We start from the raw sequence: 16,582 nt of genomic DNA, 5'->3' as shown, positions 1-16,582 counted from the left end.
AATTTGCCTTGCAATGAATTTGTAGGTAGTGCTGTTGCCTATACACTGCCTTGGAAGCTGGCCTTGGAGAAGTCATTCATCTCTGGCCTTGAGGGAGATACAGTTGCAATAACTTTATGAACAGAGGTCAAAATAAGCCATGTCCAATCATAGTATGGTTTAAAGCAAGGGGTTCTTGTGGGAAGCTCATGGAGCATAATTCCCACCACTAGCATCCATTCTATCTCCTCTTAGGCTCAGGGAAGTCCCACGTGCCTGTGATAGCCTGCCAGTATGCAACTAGTCCTCAACTTTCTGATTACGGGGAGAAAAGTCATTGGTCTGCACTCAGACACTGCACAGCTGAGCCTCAAGTGGCTCAAACTCCAAAACCAGGGGTCCAAAACATGCCCTGAGCCACCGAGCACCACCTAGAGCACTCTGGTTCGAGCAGGTGGGAAATGGAAAGTCTGCTCAGTCCCAATCCTTCTAGAGCTACACTACATCCTCTGACACTGCACCCAAACAGCAAGGATTGACTAGGAAGTAGGGAAGAAAGACACCTACTGCTCAAAGCTATTTCCTCCATAGCTCCTTCATTCCTTTCAGCCTAAACCCGGCAGCCCATACGCGTGGCCCAAAGGCAGAGCAGTTCTTTTAGTAGTGCATTCTGCCAGCAAATGCCATAGTTTCAAAGCAGCGAGCAGAATATAACCTTAAGCACATATTGAGCATCCCAGACTTGCACGAACTGTTAAACAAGGCACAAAAGACCAGCTCAAGGGTGGAAAGGAGACAGGAGATGGGAGAGGGAACCTAAAAGGAACTGATACCTTAGAGTAAAATCAAAATGAAAGCTCTTTTTCCTTTTCAGAAAGCAACCAAAGAAAGAGATAAATATGTTATTATACTTACAACAAAGCGATGCATTCATTTAGATAGTGCTCTTTTTTCATAACATTCTCCCTAAGAGCTGCAGTTCTAAAAAAAGCCACGAGGAGACAACTGCCCATTGCTCCACGGGACAGTCTGTTCCTCTGGCTCATCCTTCAGTTTACTCATGTGCTGCTTAGCTGAAAGTGGAAGTTGTTTCAAAGCAGAAAGAGACACTGAAAGACTGTGGGCTACGCCACAAATCTGACTTGGTCTCAGTGCTCTCTTCCAAGCAAGCTCCTGCAGGGTTTGAATCTGCAGCATCACATGAACCTCTCAATAGCGTCAGGCATTGTACACACATTCTAAAATCTAAATAGATCAGACCAGCTTGGTAAAGAGGTCACATGCACCACTGTTAAAAGTGAGTGTTGCTGAAGTAGATTTCAGGTGTTTTTTCAACAAAATATGACCTTTTTGAGCACGTTAGACACTCAAAATGATGAAATGTGTATTAAATCCAAAAGTAAACCTATAACTGAATGGACTAAAGCAGTGGAGAATAGTGCAAAATCCAGCCAGTGAAGGGTGCAGAGAAAACAAAACAGCTATCAGAAAGGGTTAACGTTACACTAAACTCTGTGTTTGTAACTAAGGTAAGTCTTCACAACCAAGCACAACAAAAATCTAAGAGCTTTGAGCACCCCGTGGCTCTCCAAACTTCACTTTTACCAGCATAGAATTAAAGAAGATCATGAACACATGAAGAGAACATAGCCTTTAACAGTCGTATGGAACATTTTCATTTAGAAAAGCATTATGAAAGAGCTAAATTTGACTAAATCTTGTCTGCAAAATAATGTAAAAGAGAAATGGAAAAGCAATTCCAAACAGCAGTGAACATTTCCAAGACAAAAAGAAAAATGTAACCATCCACACTTTTAATTCTTCCCTGTTCTAAGGCAAACAATGCACAAGTGATAGCAATCAGATATAACATAGGAGTGGTAGCTGTTAATTAAAGCCATCCGTGCCCCACAGAAGACTCCTCAGCCTAAATGGAGAAAAATGACTTGATGGTTTTGCCCTGCTCTGAAAAGTTATTGTGATTTGTATGAATTCAAACTTATTATTCTCCACCGGGCATCAGAAATAATGCATTTCTCCTTCAGTGGAAAATCACTCTTCTTCATGGATAACGGCTGTATGAGGCTGTACATACTTCTAGATCTTTTTAGACCCCGATCCTCCCTCAGACAGGCTGCTTATCCCTTCAAAGAAGTTGAAATAAAATCTGGTAGGTAATGCCACAGCCCACAGCCTTACTTCCCCAGCTCCCAGGTCTCCAAAGAAATCACTGCATGAAGTAACCACACTGTGGCAGACTCGCTGCTACCTAAGTGCAATATATGACTGCAAGCAGGGTAAGATCAGGCTCACAACATGTCTGCAGTTTTGAATGATTTTAAAACTGCGAGTACACAAGAAAAGCACTCCACCTCCATTGTGATGATCACTCTGGAAAGCCAGCATTATGTCAGTAGCATACCTTTTCTGCTTGTACGTCAGCATCGCTTCGGCAATGGGCAACTGGTGTGCACAGTTTGCCCCTGCTATGTACTGAGTTATTCGGGAGACAACATCAAGCGTTTCTGTAACTGCAACAGAGAAGAGAAAATCAATGAAATGACTTCTCAGACCATCACCAGCACTATTCTCCATTTGCTCAGCCAAGCAGCTGATGGTACCCAGCTAGCTGCCAAACTGCATCTTCCAAAGGAAGCTGTGCAGCCCACTCCAGAGCACTGTAATGCTATCTAAAAAAAAAAGAAATACCCTCCAAGAGTACTGAAATATAAACATAAGGAAGGTACACTACATATACAGGCATCTAGGCACAGTATTAGTTATCAGAGTATCATGGTCATACTTGTTAAAATAGCTTTTATTTGAAATGTGTGCCTGCTCAGTCAACTTTAGACATTTCTACATATCTTGACTATGTGTATCTGCCAAAGAAGGTGCCTGGCACCCCAGAGCCCCGGGTACCTGCTGTGCTCACACCAGCATTTAAGTTTTCTGATTTCCTTGTGAGCTCAACAAAGACACGTTGAGGTCATTGGAAAGACCAAGAGCCATGCAAGGACAGGAAGAGCACAAAGACTACTTCTGTAGCAGCGAGTGTGCCGGAGGTCTGCGAGAAGGTGAGAATGTGCTTGATTCCAGTCAACAGGAAGGCATTTCCCAAATTGCTCCAGGAAGAGAATCTCAATTGTGAAATCAAGCAAAAGCAAGCAACCTTCACCCAGCACTTATGTATCTTAATGGGCATTTTTACCCAGAGGGTTTTTTTTTTTTTGTTACAATTACTTGAACAGGGAACCATGAAGAGCTATCATTGTCGGCCAGATCTTCCCATGCCATCACAGAGTTTCTGGGCTGTTCTCACCATACAGATGAAAATGGAGAATCTACAAGGCCTAGATGGCAAGAAAAGTGTTGTTGCACTTTTCTCATAGCATGCAGGCAAGTAAGTAACAGCTGCAGCATACAATCTACAGAGAATTTACACAGCTTTTGAGCTGGATCTCTGTAATTAATGATACAACCCTAAAAGCCAGACACAACAGTCAAATTTGTATCGACATTTGTCTCTATTTTCAAGACATTAGAAGAAACCTGTTCTGGACATTTCCTCTTCCATGAGTTTAGAATCAACAAAAAACGATGGCTGTGTGTCACATGAAGGTCTCTATCCAGCCTCCTGCTCCAGGTAAGGCTAACTTCACCTCTAGAACAGTCTGCTCAGGGCCTTCTCCAGCCAAGTTCCCACCTGCTGGGAAAAGCTCTAAATAACCTCCTGTAAAGATGTTCCCTCTCCCCTCTCACCATTGGAGGACTTCCATGAACATCCTGCTCCTTAGGGAGCCTCCGACACCCTCTGCAATTCCAACAGGAACTCCTGCAAGTGCTCCAAAAGCCCTAAAACATTTTCCTGCTCATGAAATTCCTGTGGGGGGATATGCCTCCATAGCATCACTCCTCAGTGATCAGATCTCAAGCCTTCAAACAGCCCTAAATGAAAGATGCAAATCCTTCTCTCCCATTTCTTTCTGTTCTTGAGGGAATAGATGGAAAAACTGTAAGCATTTGTATTTGTGCAAATAAATACTATAACAAACAGTAAGGTTTTATCCTGGCCTAGAACAGATTCGGATCAGAGCAGGAACTTGTTGATCTGACCTGGGCAGCTCTCACATGTAATAACACTGGTTAGGAACAAAATGCTTTTTTAATGAAAGATCCTGCCAGCATTGTCCTCCCATGCACCAAAAGAAGTCAGTCTTCACAAAGTTTACAGTTTTCCAAATGTTTTAGGCTGGACTGTTTCTGAAGAGCCACAGGAAGCACACAACTTGATAGTGAGATCTCCACATCAAAGAACAAAGCTGAGAGCTAGGTAAAAACAGCAATAACTCAGGCACCAAGTGTCTTGCAGCCAACAGCTGTTTGCAAAACACCAAGTGGAGGACACACAAGGGTCAGCATCTGAAAAGGGAATGTGGTAGAGGAAGGGAAAAAGAGGAACAAAAACATTTTTCTGCTTCCTCTGGTATTTACTTGACCTTTGCTAAAATTACTCATTCAAGCCTTTTATCCCACACAGGCTAGACACAGACACATGGTCTTACCAGTGGTCTGTGCTTCAAGTTTGTTGAACAGATCTCTCCAGGCTACATCTTGGAAGAAGTTGTTGTATCTATAATCTACAGACCCCAGATACTTGGCCACTGGATGAGAGCCTAAGAAAGAAAGGAAAATGTGACAGTTGTTCTCCCCGGCAGTGAATACAGGTGTGGCTTTTTGTCTGTAAGGAACTCAGCTCCAAAATCAAACTACAGTAGACACTCCAGAAATAAATTGCCTCAATTATAACGACACAATTTAGCCCAGCTTATCTCTACAAGAGCATGCAAATAGACTTCCCAGCAGAGAGACTGCTTCAGCACTGCTGATATCTTCCAGCGATACCTCCCCTTCCCCCCGCCAAGTTAAACTTTAAAAGGCCAAGGCAAACAGGACTGGGAAACTGCTGAGGAAATAAATGATTTGGGAGACACAGACCCTACAACTCAACATCTCAGTCGCTCAGCTCTGCAGGCAGCTCTCTCAGCAGGCCTTTTTCCCCACAGCTGCACTGTGGGCACCACAGACAGACAGACTCTTTCCATTCGCGCATCACTGCTGTTTTGCAATACAGAGAAGGGGAAAAAATCACCTGCAACCAGGAATCGCCACCGAGGGAGCCTTGCATTAAGCAGTGGAGAAACAAAATGGCCACTAACTCAATAAGAAAATTGTAATTAAAGACAAAAGGATTATAATCCCTAGTGAATGTTGGCACGTGCGTTATGTCTCTGCTCGTCCTAAGTCTCACGCTCCTCTAGGAGCACAGATAGAGCCTGCTGTCCCAAAGCATGTGTCCAGCCCTGGATGGAGACCTGCATTCACACGTACACTGAGCAGGAGAGGGAAGACATTGAAACTATCACCTCTGCCCTGCCAGAGGCCAAAACACTTGTCACTTTCCTTTGCAGGTGCCACGTGTCCCCAGATCAGACAACCTATTCTTGAAACTACTGCTCCAGCCTACCAGCACAGGAGGGAAGGTGCTCCAGACCTGAACATTTCAGGCTTTGCTGTTTCCATACCCCAATGTGTTTTGTATATTTACAGTCAGACATGAACAGATCCCAGAGCCTCTCCTAATCAGCTTTTTTTCACCTTTCCTGCACACTGAATTCTTTTATGAAGTCATGCTTCCAGAGACCACAACGGCTGCAGCTTCAGCTGGTCATCAGCACATCACAGCTCCTCCCATAAAAACCTTGCTTAAATATGCTCAGCATCCACCACTAAAGCTCAAGGCAGGGAAACCCCATTGCTGCTCATCCTGCAAACTAGCCCTGATTTTCAGACTTCCACAACTGGTTCCAGCAGGTTTCTAAGCTCCCTCCAGCATTATTAGAAACTGAGCTGTAAGTTCTTTCCTGGATAATTGTTGCTTAGAGACTTATATGTCTTCTATAGTGGAGTTTTAAAGAGTAAACAAGGAACAGCTCTGTCTCATGCACTGGAGAGGTGACAGTTTTCCCATGTGTTGGGCAAACACATCACACATGGCAGATGCAGCTGGAAACGAGAACCAAAAAAAGATATCTCAAAAAGTTCTATCTATCCTGGAGCGAAATAAAGTGCTAAAAAACCAAACACACGCAGACATAATAACCCTCAGCTTTTTCCCCTTTCTCTTTTTTGCTCCCTTTCGTCTGTTTCTTCACCAGTTCCAACATTAAAAGTGTCTTTTGGCCATAGAATCAGAAGCACAAAGCAGGACTGAATCTCCCAGTACAGATGTTTACTGACAATAAGTATTTCTCAGTGTTAAACCACTACAGGCTGGCTCTTCTGTCATTGCAGCATGGAGTTGTGGACTAAAAAGGTCAAACCATCTTAGAAAAAAAAAAAACAACAACAACAACAACAGAAAACTCCTTCCCAATCCTACTTTGAAGGTGCTGCTATCAGCAGAAAGTTTTTTTTTCTTTTAAGACTCCATGGCGTGGTCACCATTCTGTCTTTGGTGCTTTTTCAATTGTCAGAAAAGAGAGGCTGCCCCTCAATCACTTTAATGAGATGCCAAAAAGCTGGCCAGAAATAAGCATCTCATCTGACCAGGAAATACTGCAGACTCCATGGGTAAGGTCCTGATAGAGCTTCTATATTTGAAATACATTCAAAAAACATTCCCAGATCTGAAGCAATTGCATTATAAACTTAAAGTGCTTTATTCTTCTTTTTCTTTTTTTTTTTTTTTTTTAAACTATCACTGTCTTAAGATTAAAAAAAGAAGTCCTACAAACATTATCTAAGCCTAGTGTATCAGCTTCAGAAAGGGAATATTTTCAGATCATTAAAAACTGCAGATGGAAAACTCCACTTTGAATGCAAGGTGACAGGCAGCATGTGAGGACCAAAATCCTCAGCCACACAGACTCCTACTCAAAGCAAAGTTAAGCCTGCAGAAAATCTTTTTCCTTGTCTGTGTTTCTACTACTTAAAGGGTTCTCTCTCCTATTCCTGCCAACCCCTTTGGACACAGAATGCCTTTCTTACACAGAAGGATCCAGCTCTCATTTTGTCTTCTCCACTCGACCTCTCCAACTCTCATCACTATCTCGACAGCCAAATCCCCACTGCATGGGGCGCTGGGCAGCAGCTTGTAGTGCCTATAGGAATGCCAGCAGCTGCTTCCAAATCTGAAAGAAGTGCTGGGAAAAACACTTTCCAACATTACTGCTGCCTTCTCCACCCAAGAGCCCTGCTCACACAAGACAAGCCTCAGACTAGCCCAGCTTTTGGCCTCATACACCTACAATCACAGCACTGCCCAGATGTCCCTCCCTGTAAGCATTAATGAGAGCCTGTCCCCCCTGGCCTCTCTTCTATAACATTCCTCACATTTTTGCCCTCCACAAACCCCTAATGCTATTATCAGTCTGTCCCTGGACACAAGGGATGTAAGCTGGGTTACTTCCCAGCCAGACAGGCTTGTCAAGCTGTTACAAGGGCAGAGATAAGGTGCTGGGAGACTGAGAGTAGAACCTGAGGAGAAGAGCACGTGAAGGAAAGGTCAAAAGATGTGTGCAATTTGAATAATTTAAACTCTCAGCAGTTTCAAAGCCTTTAGTAATATTTCATCTTCCCACTCCTCCACCAGAAACGTTTTCTGTGTTAGCCTCAGAGACACCACAACAGTTACCACCTGGGGAAACAGTGCTCAACGAATTAAAGATTTCAGACAGAGAAAGGCCTTCAAGAAAGAATATTATTCTGTGCATTCACTGCATCATATAAGAAGAGATATATGAGCCTGCCCATATGGGAGAAAGGACTCGGCCCCTTACTTCAGGCAAAACATTTACAAGCAGACTTTGACATCAAGAACGAAGATGAAATTCACTCACACGAGCAATACAAGCATCAAACAATACTAAGCCAGCATGACATCTTTCTCATTTAACAGCCACATACTTGGTCAAAGCCTTCAGGAGGACTACTGCTAAGGGAACACATCACATTTAAAACTCATTCATCTTTCTGTGAAGAAAAATTGTTCCTTATTTACCTAGAGGGATGATCAAAAATCGCATGTAGCCAAGCCAGTCTGGGGTTTTGTGAGACAGCTGCTCTACAAAGAGCCTCAATACAGCACTGAGGTAATTCTGGGCTCCGGCCACTGCAATTTTAATTGGGCTTGGAGGCTGAGAATTGCAGTTACAGCTAGACAGAAGAAGAGGGAACATATTCATAATTGCGTTTCCAACCAACTATTCCAGAACAATTAAAAAAATTGGTTAATAACTAAGGTAGAACACAGCTCATTCAATACACAAGGCAGTATCACAATGATTATCAGAAGCGCTGTCAATAAAAAGCAATTTTGCTCAGTACTTTCTTAATTGGTCTTCCTGATTTCTTCCAAACATTTTAGTAGTCTATAAGGCGTTGGACTCAACAGTCTAGGTTGGAATGTGCCCACAGAACATAGCCACAGCCTGGGAAATGCCTCCAGGAATTGGGAACATTAACTGAGAATTAATTCAAAGTGTATGGGGAAAAAAAAACCCAACACAACAAAACTGTTTTAAAATCTCTTAGCTTTGCATGCTTTACTTATTAGATCTGAGTTTGGAAGCAGGCTCCACAGTACAATCTTGTAATATCAATGCTGTCAATGTAAGAAGACTTGTACCCCCCATACAGTGAGGAACAGCAACACCTTGCAGGGCTGGTGAGTACTGAAGAACCACACTACTCTGACTTCAGGAGAGTAAATGAAGGAGAAGTATTGGAAGGGAAAATTATTGCTCCAGTATCAGATGGAAAACTCCTGAGCACTTGGGCATAGGAACTGAAAGGCTTTTAGTGCTGAGGACCACAAGCCCTCCTTTCTAGAGGAGACTCAACAAGCAGAAAGGCATAACTTACTATCGCTGTATCCTGGAGACAATAGTGCTGAAAGCTGCTTGAATATCAGCTGAGGAACACGTACAGACCACTGGCAAAGTATGCTTTTGTAAGACATCTGACAGGTACTAAGGAGAGAACAGAACATATTAAAGTCCTTCAGTTTGTCACAAGAAGAAAGTCTCACCTCCCCCACACTTCCGTGAATCCTTACAACAAAGTGTGGGCATTCTCCCCACGACCAACATGTAGGTGACAGTTGCTTCCCAAACACTTTTCTCCTGTCCTCTAGAAAAGTGGAGCCACTGCATCTGCTTGACAAACACTAACACTTCCTTCAGGACATGGCATTTTTGGTAATGCTGACTCTAGGAGAGCAATTCATATGGCTGCAGAGAGCAGGGCAGGAGCAGCAGGCTATCTGCCTAACAGCCAGCACTGGGTAAGAGCAGATATTCTTTACTCACCTGTTTGTGAAGCTGAACATGCAGTGCTCTGATTTAAAAGGACAAATGCAATAATCTGCCTACCCTCAAGTACTTAAAAAAAAAAAAAAAAGCAAAGACACTAACAATACATTCATTGTGATTGACTGCTCCCATTCCATGCAGCTCAGGGGAAATACAAGTTAACAAACACCAAGTTCACATGGACATAACATTAACGAGACTCAGCAATTATCTCGCATTATCTCACTGCCCCACTAGCCCATGCACCACAGCCAAAGCCACCTTTGTTTCATCCAGTACTGCAGGCAGTGCTGGAGAAGACTATACAGCTTTCTCTCCAACTCTGGAAAACATTTCTCCAAGTAAAGAGCAGCTGGAACCAGCAGCTCAACTGGTATTTTTTTTGTCTCTTACACACTGAGACCCCAGTCCTTTCAAAAGCAGAACGTGTCAGCGTACTTACAAAAACCTGGTATAAGCCCACAATCAATCAGTGCAGTTTTCATGTGCCTCTTCTGTATACATTTTATTCATGACTCAGACTAAGGATCAGAAAAGAGCAAAATTTGCTCCAACACCCACCCAAATCCACTGCAAATGATTCCACATTGCCACCATAAGAAAGCAGTGCTCAGTTCTCCTTAACAGAAGTATCGCACACTAAGAAAAGATGTGATAACACATCCCCAGCCAACAATCACAAGAATGCATGTAAGACAATACTGCTGAGCTATTTTCTCCTGTGGTCATCACCTGAGCCCAGGAATATCAGTCTAAACCACAAGTCAGCCTTTTCTGCTTCCTTTGTCCCACCCTACCACGGCTGAGAAGCAAATGCTTGAGTGCAAGAGTGAAGCCACACCCAGTGTGCTGCTAACCCAAAGAAATGGCATTTCACAGAACAGAAGAAAACAGTTTTTCCAGGGAGAAGCTGAGTAGCAAAACCTTAAAAGATCCGTAGCATCCCCTGGTCAAAGTGGTCTTTAGGCACCAAACCCAAGCATGCTGCAATCCCCCTGCACCATCACTGCCTTTCCCACCAGAGAGCAGAGTCTACTTGGTCAGTGGTAAAGTTCAAGACCAGTCCGTTCCCAGTGAGAAACAGCCAAAGTGAACTGATAGCACGTCTCCTGCCTTTACCTGTCCTTGCCAGTCTGAAGTATTGACAAGAATAATGTTTTCTGGCAGCTGGTCGTCAGAAACCAGGATGTGATTTAGTTGGTCATACACAGTTTTCCTGGGGATCTGGAAATGAAGACAGAACAGAACAGTAGGAGATATCAGTTCTAATCCTCAAAGCTTTGTCTGTCACTGCTCCTTCTGCAATGCACTTTTCTTAAAGTCACTTCATACCAATTAAAAGTAGCTCAAGGAATTCTGGATTTACAGAAGCCAGCAAAATTCTTTATCAAGGAGGGAGTTAACAGAGTCCTGCAGTTGAAAAGAGCATCACACAGAGATACTTTACATAAATCAGTCTCCATTGCAAATCCTTGCAATCTGCCTTATTTCAGAAGAGTAATTCCTCAATACATCCCTATTTGTTACTCATGACAACAATCCATTCCAGTGTTTTCAGTTTATGGCTGGCTGACAAAGCAACAAGCTGGCAAAAACTGGCAGACAGGATGGAAGGTACAATATCAGCCAAGAAGTAAATTCCCTCCTTCCTGGAGCTGCAGGGTTCAGCTACTTTCCAGCAGGGACAACACTTTGGCCAGAAGCAAAGAGACTGCAGGAGACAGATGGAAAAGACAAAAACTGAGTGGTTGGATAAAAAGCAATATTTTTCACACCTGTAAGTGGTGCCGGGTGTCTGGAGATCGTTCATTGTCCAGGCTGTTTGCTCTCTCATTCTGTGGCCTCACTGGCTGCCTCTCCTTCAGAGATGTGCTTCTTCCCCGACGTCCAGTTTGCTTCCCTTCAGACCTGCTAGAAATAGGTGCTTTCAGTCCATGCTTGGCTCATATCTGAGCAAGATTCATCCCCAAAAACCTAAATCTCCCCCATCTGGCAACCTCAACAATTTAACTTCCAGGTACTGGAGAATCATGCATGGAAATCTGAGGGAGCATGAGACCTGTTAATTCTGCATCTAATGGTACAGAAGTCATAGACAAGACAGTTCTGCTGCAGAATATTCTGTCATCATGTTTCCAGGAGCCCCAAGCAAACTTTCACAGCCCATACCAAGAGCCACACTACCACTCTGCTAATTGCCACACCAGCATAATGCAACCTAGAGACACAAACTGCAGACACACACCCTAGAGCACAAAATACCTCTTCAAAAGAGCATCTATTTGCTTGAAATAACCAAGGAAACTATATGGTTGGGTTGTTGAAGCCCACATTCACTCTGCCATTTGGGAACTCAGACTTAACAATTACCTTTAAAGCCAAAATCTGCATCAGACAACTCATCTTTGAGCATGAAGCCCCAGAGTAAACGATTGGATTAGATGATCTTAAAGGGTCTTTTCCAGTCTTAATGATTCTATGATCCCTGAGCAATAGAGTAAGATTGCTCTGCTCTTAGAATGCATTTATCAAGCACCCAAGTACCTCCTCTCTCAAGAACCTGAACACAAGGCCAGTCTCCCTGCTTGACCTAAAGATCATACAGAACAAACGATAGCAGGCTGTCCATGGCTTCCCAAGGAGCCTTGCAGCAGCTGCAGTGCTGCTGTGTCACTGCTCTACCTGGTGGATGGGATAATGAGGGACTCCGTCTTGGTGATCTTCCCGCTGGGTGGGAGCTTCTCAACAAACACATCTGGTGCAGGAAGTTCTGCTTCTTGGACCTCAGCTTGCTGGTTAGACTCCTGCAAACACACACAGAACCACATGAGGAACAAATACTTCCCTCTCTCACTACTACAAGGGCTTACAGGAGACACGCCAGCTTGGCTCTGGCTGGGCCACGTTCAGCCTCTTCCTTGCAGACACACTGCTCACTGCCAAGGAGACAAGCCAACACTGGCTATCTTAGGCTCCCTGTTCCTAGCTCTGCCTCACAAGGGAGCTGGAGGCTGAAAAGGTGCTTGAAAACACTACTTTGGAGCAGGCACTCTCTCAACTCAAAGCCAAGGACAAGCTTCCTTATGCAACACTGATTAATTCAGTTTACCCAAAAGAACGAGTGGAGAGAGAAACACATAAGAGAAAAATTACAAATAGTATATCTTCAGAAGAGCAACTCGAGCTTTGGGATTTCTCCCCAGGACCAGCTTGATTTCTGCCAATTCAAATTGAAGGTGTCTGTCTGGTATAACGCACCAGCTTTAAGGCTACTTTTCAGGACAAGACACATGCTCAGTAGCATACTTCAGGCCAGCTTTCTTCAAATCAAGAGAAAGACTATTTAAATGGAAAGCCACGTAGAGCATTTTAATTTCAGAAGGCTGAAAGATGAGAACCTCTGACAACTGAGGTTAGGAGGAGAGCCCAGCACTGTCATCACTGCAGCTAATGTAATCTACACAGGTTGTGATGCATATGCAACTATAAGAATAGACAGACATGTGCTACAGAATGCAGTTCACTTGACACTCAAACTGCCAGACAAAGTTAAAAAGTGAGTTTCCAACTTACAAAAGAGACAGTGTCAGAAATACTGTCGTCTGTGTGTTTGGTTCCAAGACTCTTTGTCTTTTCAGGCACTTCTACCTGCTTGAGAGGAGAAAACCGTTAGCAGGTTCAGCAGCAGCACAACTTTTCAGCCATACTCTCTGGATCAGATTGTTTGAAAGACAGTTTAAACACTGAACAGCTCTGCAGGAGCACTTCAGATCCTACCAGAACTGAATGCATTAGTATGGGAGGTAGCAAGGCAGCAGAAAAATCCTGCAAACATATTTAATGCAACAGTCACATTTAAAAATTGGGTAATGAAGACCCATGAGAAGATCTGCTACCTACCCAAAAGATGCAAGCCCTACAAGACCTCCCCCCAGATTCTACAGTTGTGGTACTACAGTTAAGCATCACCCAGAACAGACTGCCCTGCAGCTGCTTCACAGAAACAACCCAGCTGTTGCCACAGCCTCCCAGTGCTGCCAGGACCTGGTGCATTGTTGACGACAACACAGAGGCAGATCAGACAAGGGATGCAATGGGTAATGGTCACAAATAAGAAATGTGTGTCTCGCAGACCAAGGGAGGGCGCTCAGGGAAAGGCCTGTACAAGGAGCCTCTATTCCAGTACTTCTGGGCGCAGAGAAGTAATGTCCAGACCCTGTGCATGCTCCTACTCCCTACTTGGGAGGGATACTGCCGATTAGTGCTGTGAGGTGCTTCAGCACCTTCCCTTCATTCAGTCTTAGAAACTCAGCACGTAAAACCCTCAAACAGATCTGTAACTCTACATTAAGAGATGTACTACACCGTACAGACTATAAAGAGAAGTCCTCCAGAATTGGGCTGATATTCTCTGTGCCTAGAATGCTCATCTAAATAGGGATGGAAAAGAGTGAGCTCGCTCCCCTCCAGAATACTCTCCCAGCCACCATGAAAAGGAACACAATATAATGTGGTAAAGGCTTCCCTGAGCACTGCCAGGGAGTCCCCTAAAGCTCCCAGACAACATCTCCCACCCTAGCTATTGCAAACACATGGGAATCTTGAGATACTCATACCATTGGCAAATATTCAATACATAAACTGAAGATGTTCACTTGAGTTAATACTTTATTTGCATTAAAAACAGATAAACCAAACCACGCTTTCTTCAGAACATTCGTGTCTCTGCATCCGAGTCTTCAGAGGAGGTCACAGAGGGTGTCTATTTACACATATAAACAGAGATGGTGCAGGTAACAAGGTTGAACACGGCAGGATGATACCAGGCAGTCAGAGCACTTTAATTTCAAAAGGAATGTAGGTGGATAGACCTGGAGGCTGCTATATTAACTACAGGCAGATAACCTTCTTGAAACGACTTACAGGACTTGATGGCTCTCTCTGGCTCCTGATGCTGTGGATGCTACCGATTTCTGTCTGAGAGCTGGAGTGTGACAGTCCTTCAAAATAAGGTCTGAAGAAGGAAAGCAAAAACACCTTGTTATTAATAACATTAGCAGAGAAAGTCCACAGCAAAAGAAATGTGATTGTTCCAAGGTGTCCTAACACTTCTCCGTGGTTCCAGTAAAATTCAGAAGCCACTTTTATTCTTCTGAGTGAAAGAAAGGAAGGGGAAGGAGTCTCCAGGACAGCAAAGGAGACAAGAAAGTCTAAGGACATCTGTCTAGCCCTGACACTGACTGACTGACCTCCATTTAATGGCTCCAACACATCAGCTGTCTCACATTAAATCATATTCATAAAGCTCTCACAAGGAATGCTTGCATGCTCTCATACTACATGCCAAACAGAAGTTTTTATTTCCATAAAATCTGGGGTGGGCCCACGGGTCCAGCATTTTCACGCTGCAGGACAGAATGCACATTAACTTCAGAGGCATTTGAGTCTTTCCTACCCCAAGCACCAGGTGCAAAGTTTCACACTGCGAATTTTGTTTCAGTTCTGCAAATGCTGACTGAACAACATGCCATTCCAGGCAAGGTTTAGCTCTTGATGGAAAGACAGCAAGTGAAGGAGAATTACTGCCCCCCCCCCCCACCCTACTCTGCTCATATGAGTAAGTGACTCTTGATGCTAACATGCATTTTATTTCCAGCTTGCATCTGGATTTGGCTGCCAGCCTTAGGATCCAATTACACATTTGCTCAATAAGATAAGATAGCACATACAATCAGATTGTGCTTCCATGTCAAAAGGCAGATCATCACAGAAGGCTTCAAGGCTCAACTATGATTTAAGGAATTTATTTATTTTTTTTTCCCCAGGAAAAAAAAGATGCCTACAGCCATCAGCATTTATCACATTCCTTTCACAATATGAACATAAGAACCAGGCAGAGAAGATCAAGTGTCTCCCCAAGATCAACTAGAAGTGATCCCTGGCTCAGTTACACAAAGCTGCCATATATCAGCACCTACAAAAACTAGTTCAGAACAGGCTTGGGTGTATCTACCTGTGCTATGGTCAGTTCCCCTTGGGCTCTGAAGAACTCCTTTGTTTCCTGCAGTTCTGATTCCTTAGTCCCTACAAAGGCTCTTTCCACATAGGACTCTATCAGATTTCCCAGAAAGGTTGCCTTGCCTATCACAACTTTCTGCCTCTGTATCTTCTAACTGTTCTGCCACAGCACCAGATTTCCTCTCTGTTTCTACCACCTCTTCAAAACACTTGTGTACACTTTAATTCCACTGTCTTCTGTCAGCAATTCCTATTCCTGTGGTCAGGTGGAAGGGCAAGCAGAATAATTGCAAAGGGAACTAGTTAAAAAAAAAAAAAACATGAAGGGAAATTAGCTTACAAGCAGTCATTAAATTATCATAATGTACACTGGAGCTCTGACACCAGGTTGGGGAGTTGTAGTAATAAGATGGAGGGGTGCGAATAGAGCATCTAATCTGTGTCGATACTGCAACACTGTCTCTTTTCAGTTCCAGCTCTTGGGAGACTGAGTCCCAGGCAGCTGCCCAAACTGACTACTCCGCAGGGGACTGCCCAGCATCAGCCATGCCATACTTACTTTAACTTTGGCTTTGGAGTGCTCAAAACACTGTCATCATCTTCCATTTCTGGCCCACTGTCACTGGGGTTCTCTATATCCAACGTGTCGTACAGAAGGTCCAAGTCCTCCTCCACCTCTGGAACATGCTCTGCAGGGTCCTGCTCTGAATCCAGAACCTACGTGCAGGAGAAAAGCAGGCATTGTTCACTAGGAGTCAAACAGATCCCGTGTCACAGGAGATCCTTGATGACTGCAGGGCACCAGGCTTAGATTCTGTTTCTAGCGCGAGGATACTATATCTAGCAGAAACATTAAGCATACCAGGAGTGCTTGTTGAGGGCAAAGCTGTCAGTGTCTGGTTAAGCAACATTTACCTATTAGGTTAGGTATCTATGGACAAGCTATTAACCATATATCATGTCAATTGGTCAATCATGTTCCATAAACAAAGCCTTAAGAAGGCACCCAACACGGTCCCAGTTTTCTTAGAAAAAGTACAAAAATGTGGTACTACAAAACGAGTATTGCATCTTGGGTATTCCTGAAAAGTTGTCATTACACCTCCTGATTTTGTATGTGGTACCCAATCAGGCAGAAAAGTAACAACACATTCACAGGAGGCATCAGAAACGCAGACAAGGATCAACTGCAACCCACACGTAAATCTGAA

At 43.8% G+C, this 16,582-nt stretch overlaps 1 protein-coding gene across 9 annotated transcripts in view; it reads right to left on the bottom strand.

Annotated features, from left to right (window-relative positions):
- Positions 1-16,582, bottom strand: part of PACS2 (phosphofurin acidic cluster sorting protein 2) — a 66,881-nt gene that overhangs the window by 16,204 nt on the left and 34,095 nt on the right. For 4 of the 9 annotated variants that reach the window (XM_085231489.1, XM_085231482.1, XM_085231486.1 and 1 more), the window contains exons 9-18: positions 15,931-16,088; positions 14,277-14,367; positions 12,927-13,004; positions 12,036-12,157; positions 11,129-11,264; positions 10,473-10,577; positions 8,905-9,011; positions 8,042-8,196; positions 4,545-4,655; positions 2,402-2,510 (exon numbers count right to left, since the gene is read on the bottom strand). In XM_085231489.1, the coding sequence (XP_085087615.1) occupies positions 2,402-2,510; positions 4,545-4,655; positions 8,042-8,196; positions 8,905-9,011; positions 10,473-10,577; positions 11,129-11,264; positions 12,036-12,157; positions 12,927-13,004; positions 14,277-14,367; positions 15,931-16,088 (1,172 nt within the window). The remainder of the gene's footprint in view (positions 1-2,401; positions 2,511-4,544; positions 4,656-8,041; positions 8,197-8,904; positions 9,012-10,472; positions 10,578-11,128; positions 11,265-12,035; positions 12,158-12,926; positions 13,005-14,276; positions 14,368-15,930; positions 16,089-16,582) is intronic. The other 5 variants (XM_085231483.1, XM_085231487.1, XM_085231485.1 and 2 more) reach the window with 3 other exon arrangements.

The sequence above is a fragment of the Meleagris gallopavo genome, chromosome 10 (genome assembly GCF_905368555.1).
Source record: "Meleagris gallopavo chromosome 10, MGAL_WU_HG_1.1, whole genome shotgun sequence".
NCBI classification, from domain to species: domain Eukaryota; kingdom Metazoa; phylum Chordata; class Aves; order Galliformes; family Phasianidae; genus Meleagris; species Meleagris gallopavo.
Note: the sequence above shows the minus strand (reverse complement) of the source record. Positions and strands in the feature narration are given on the sequence as shown.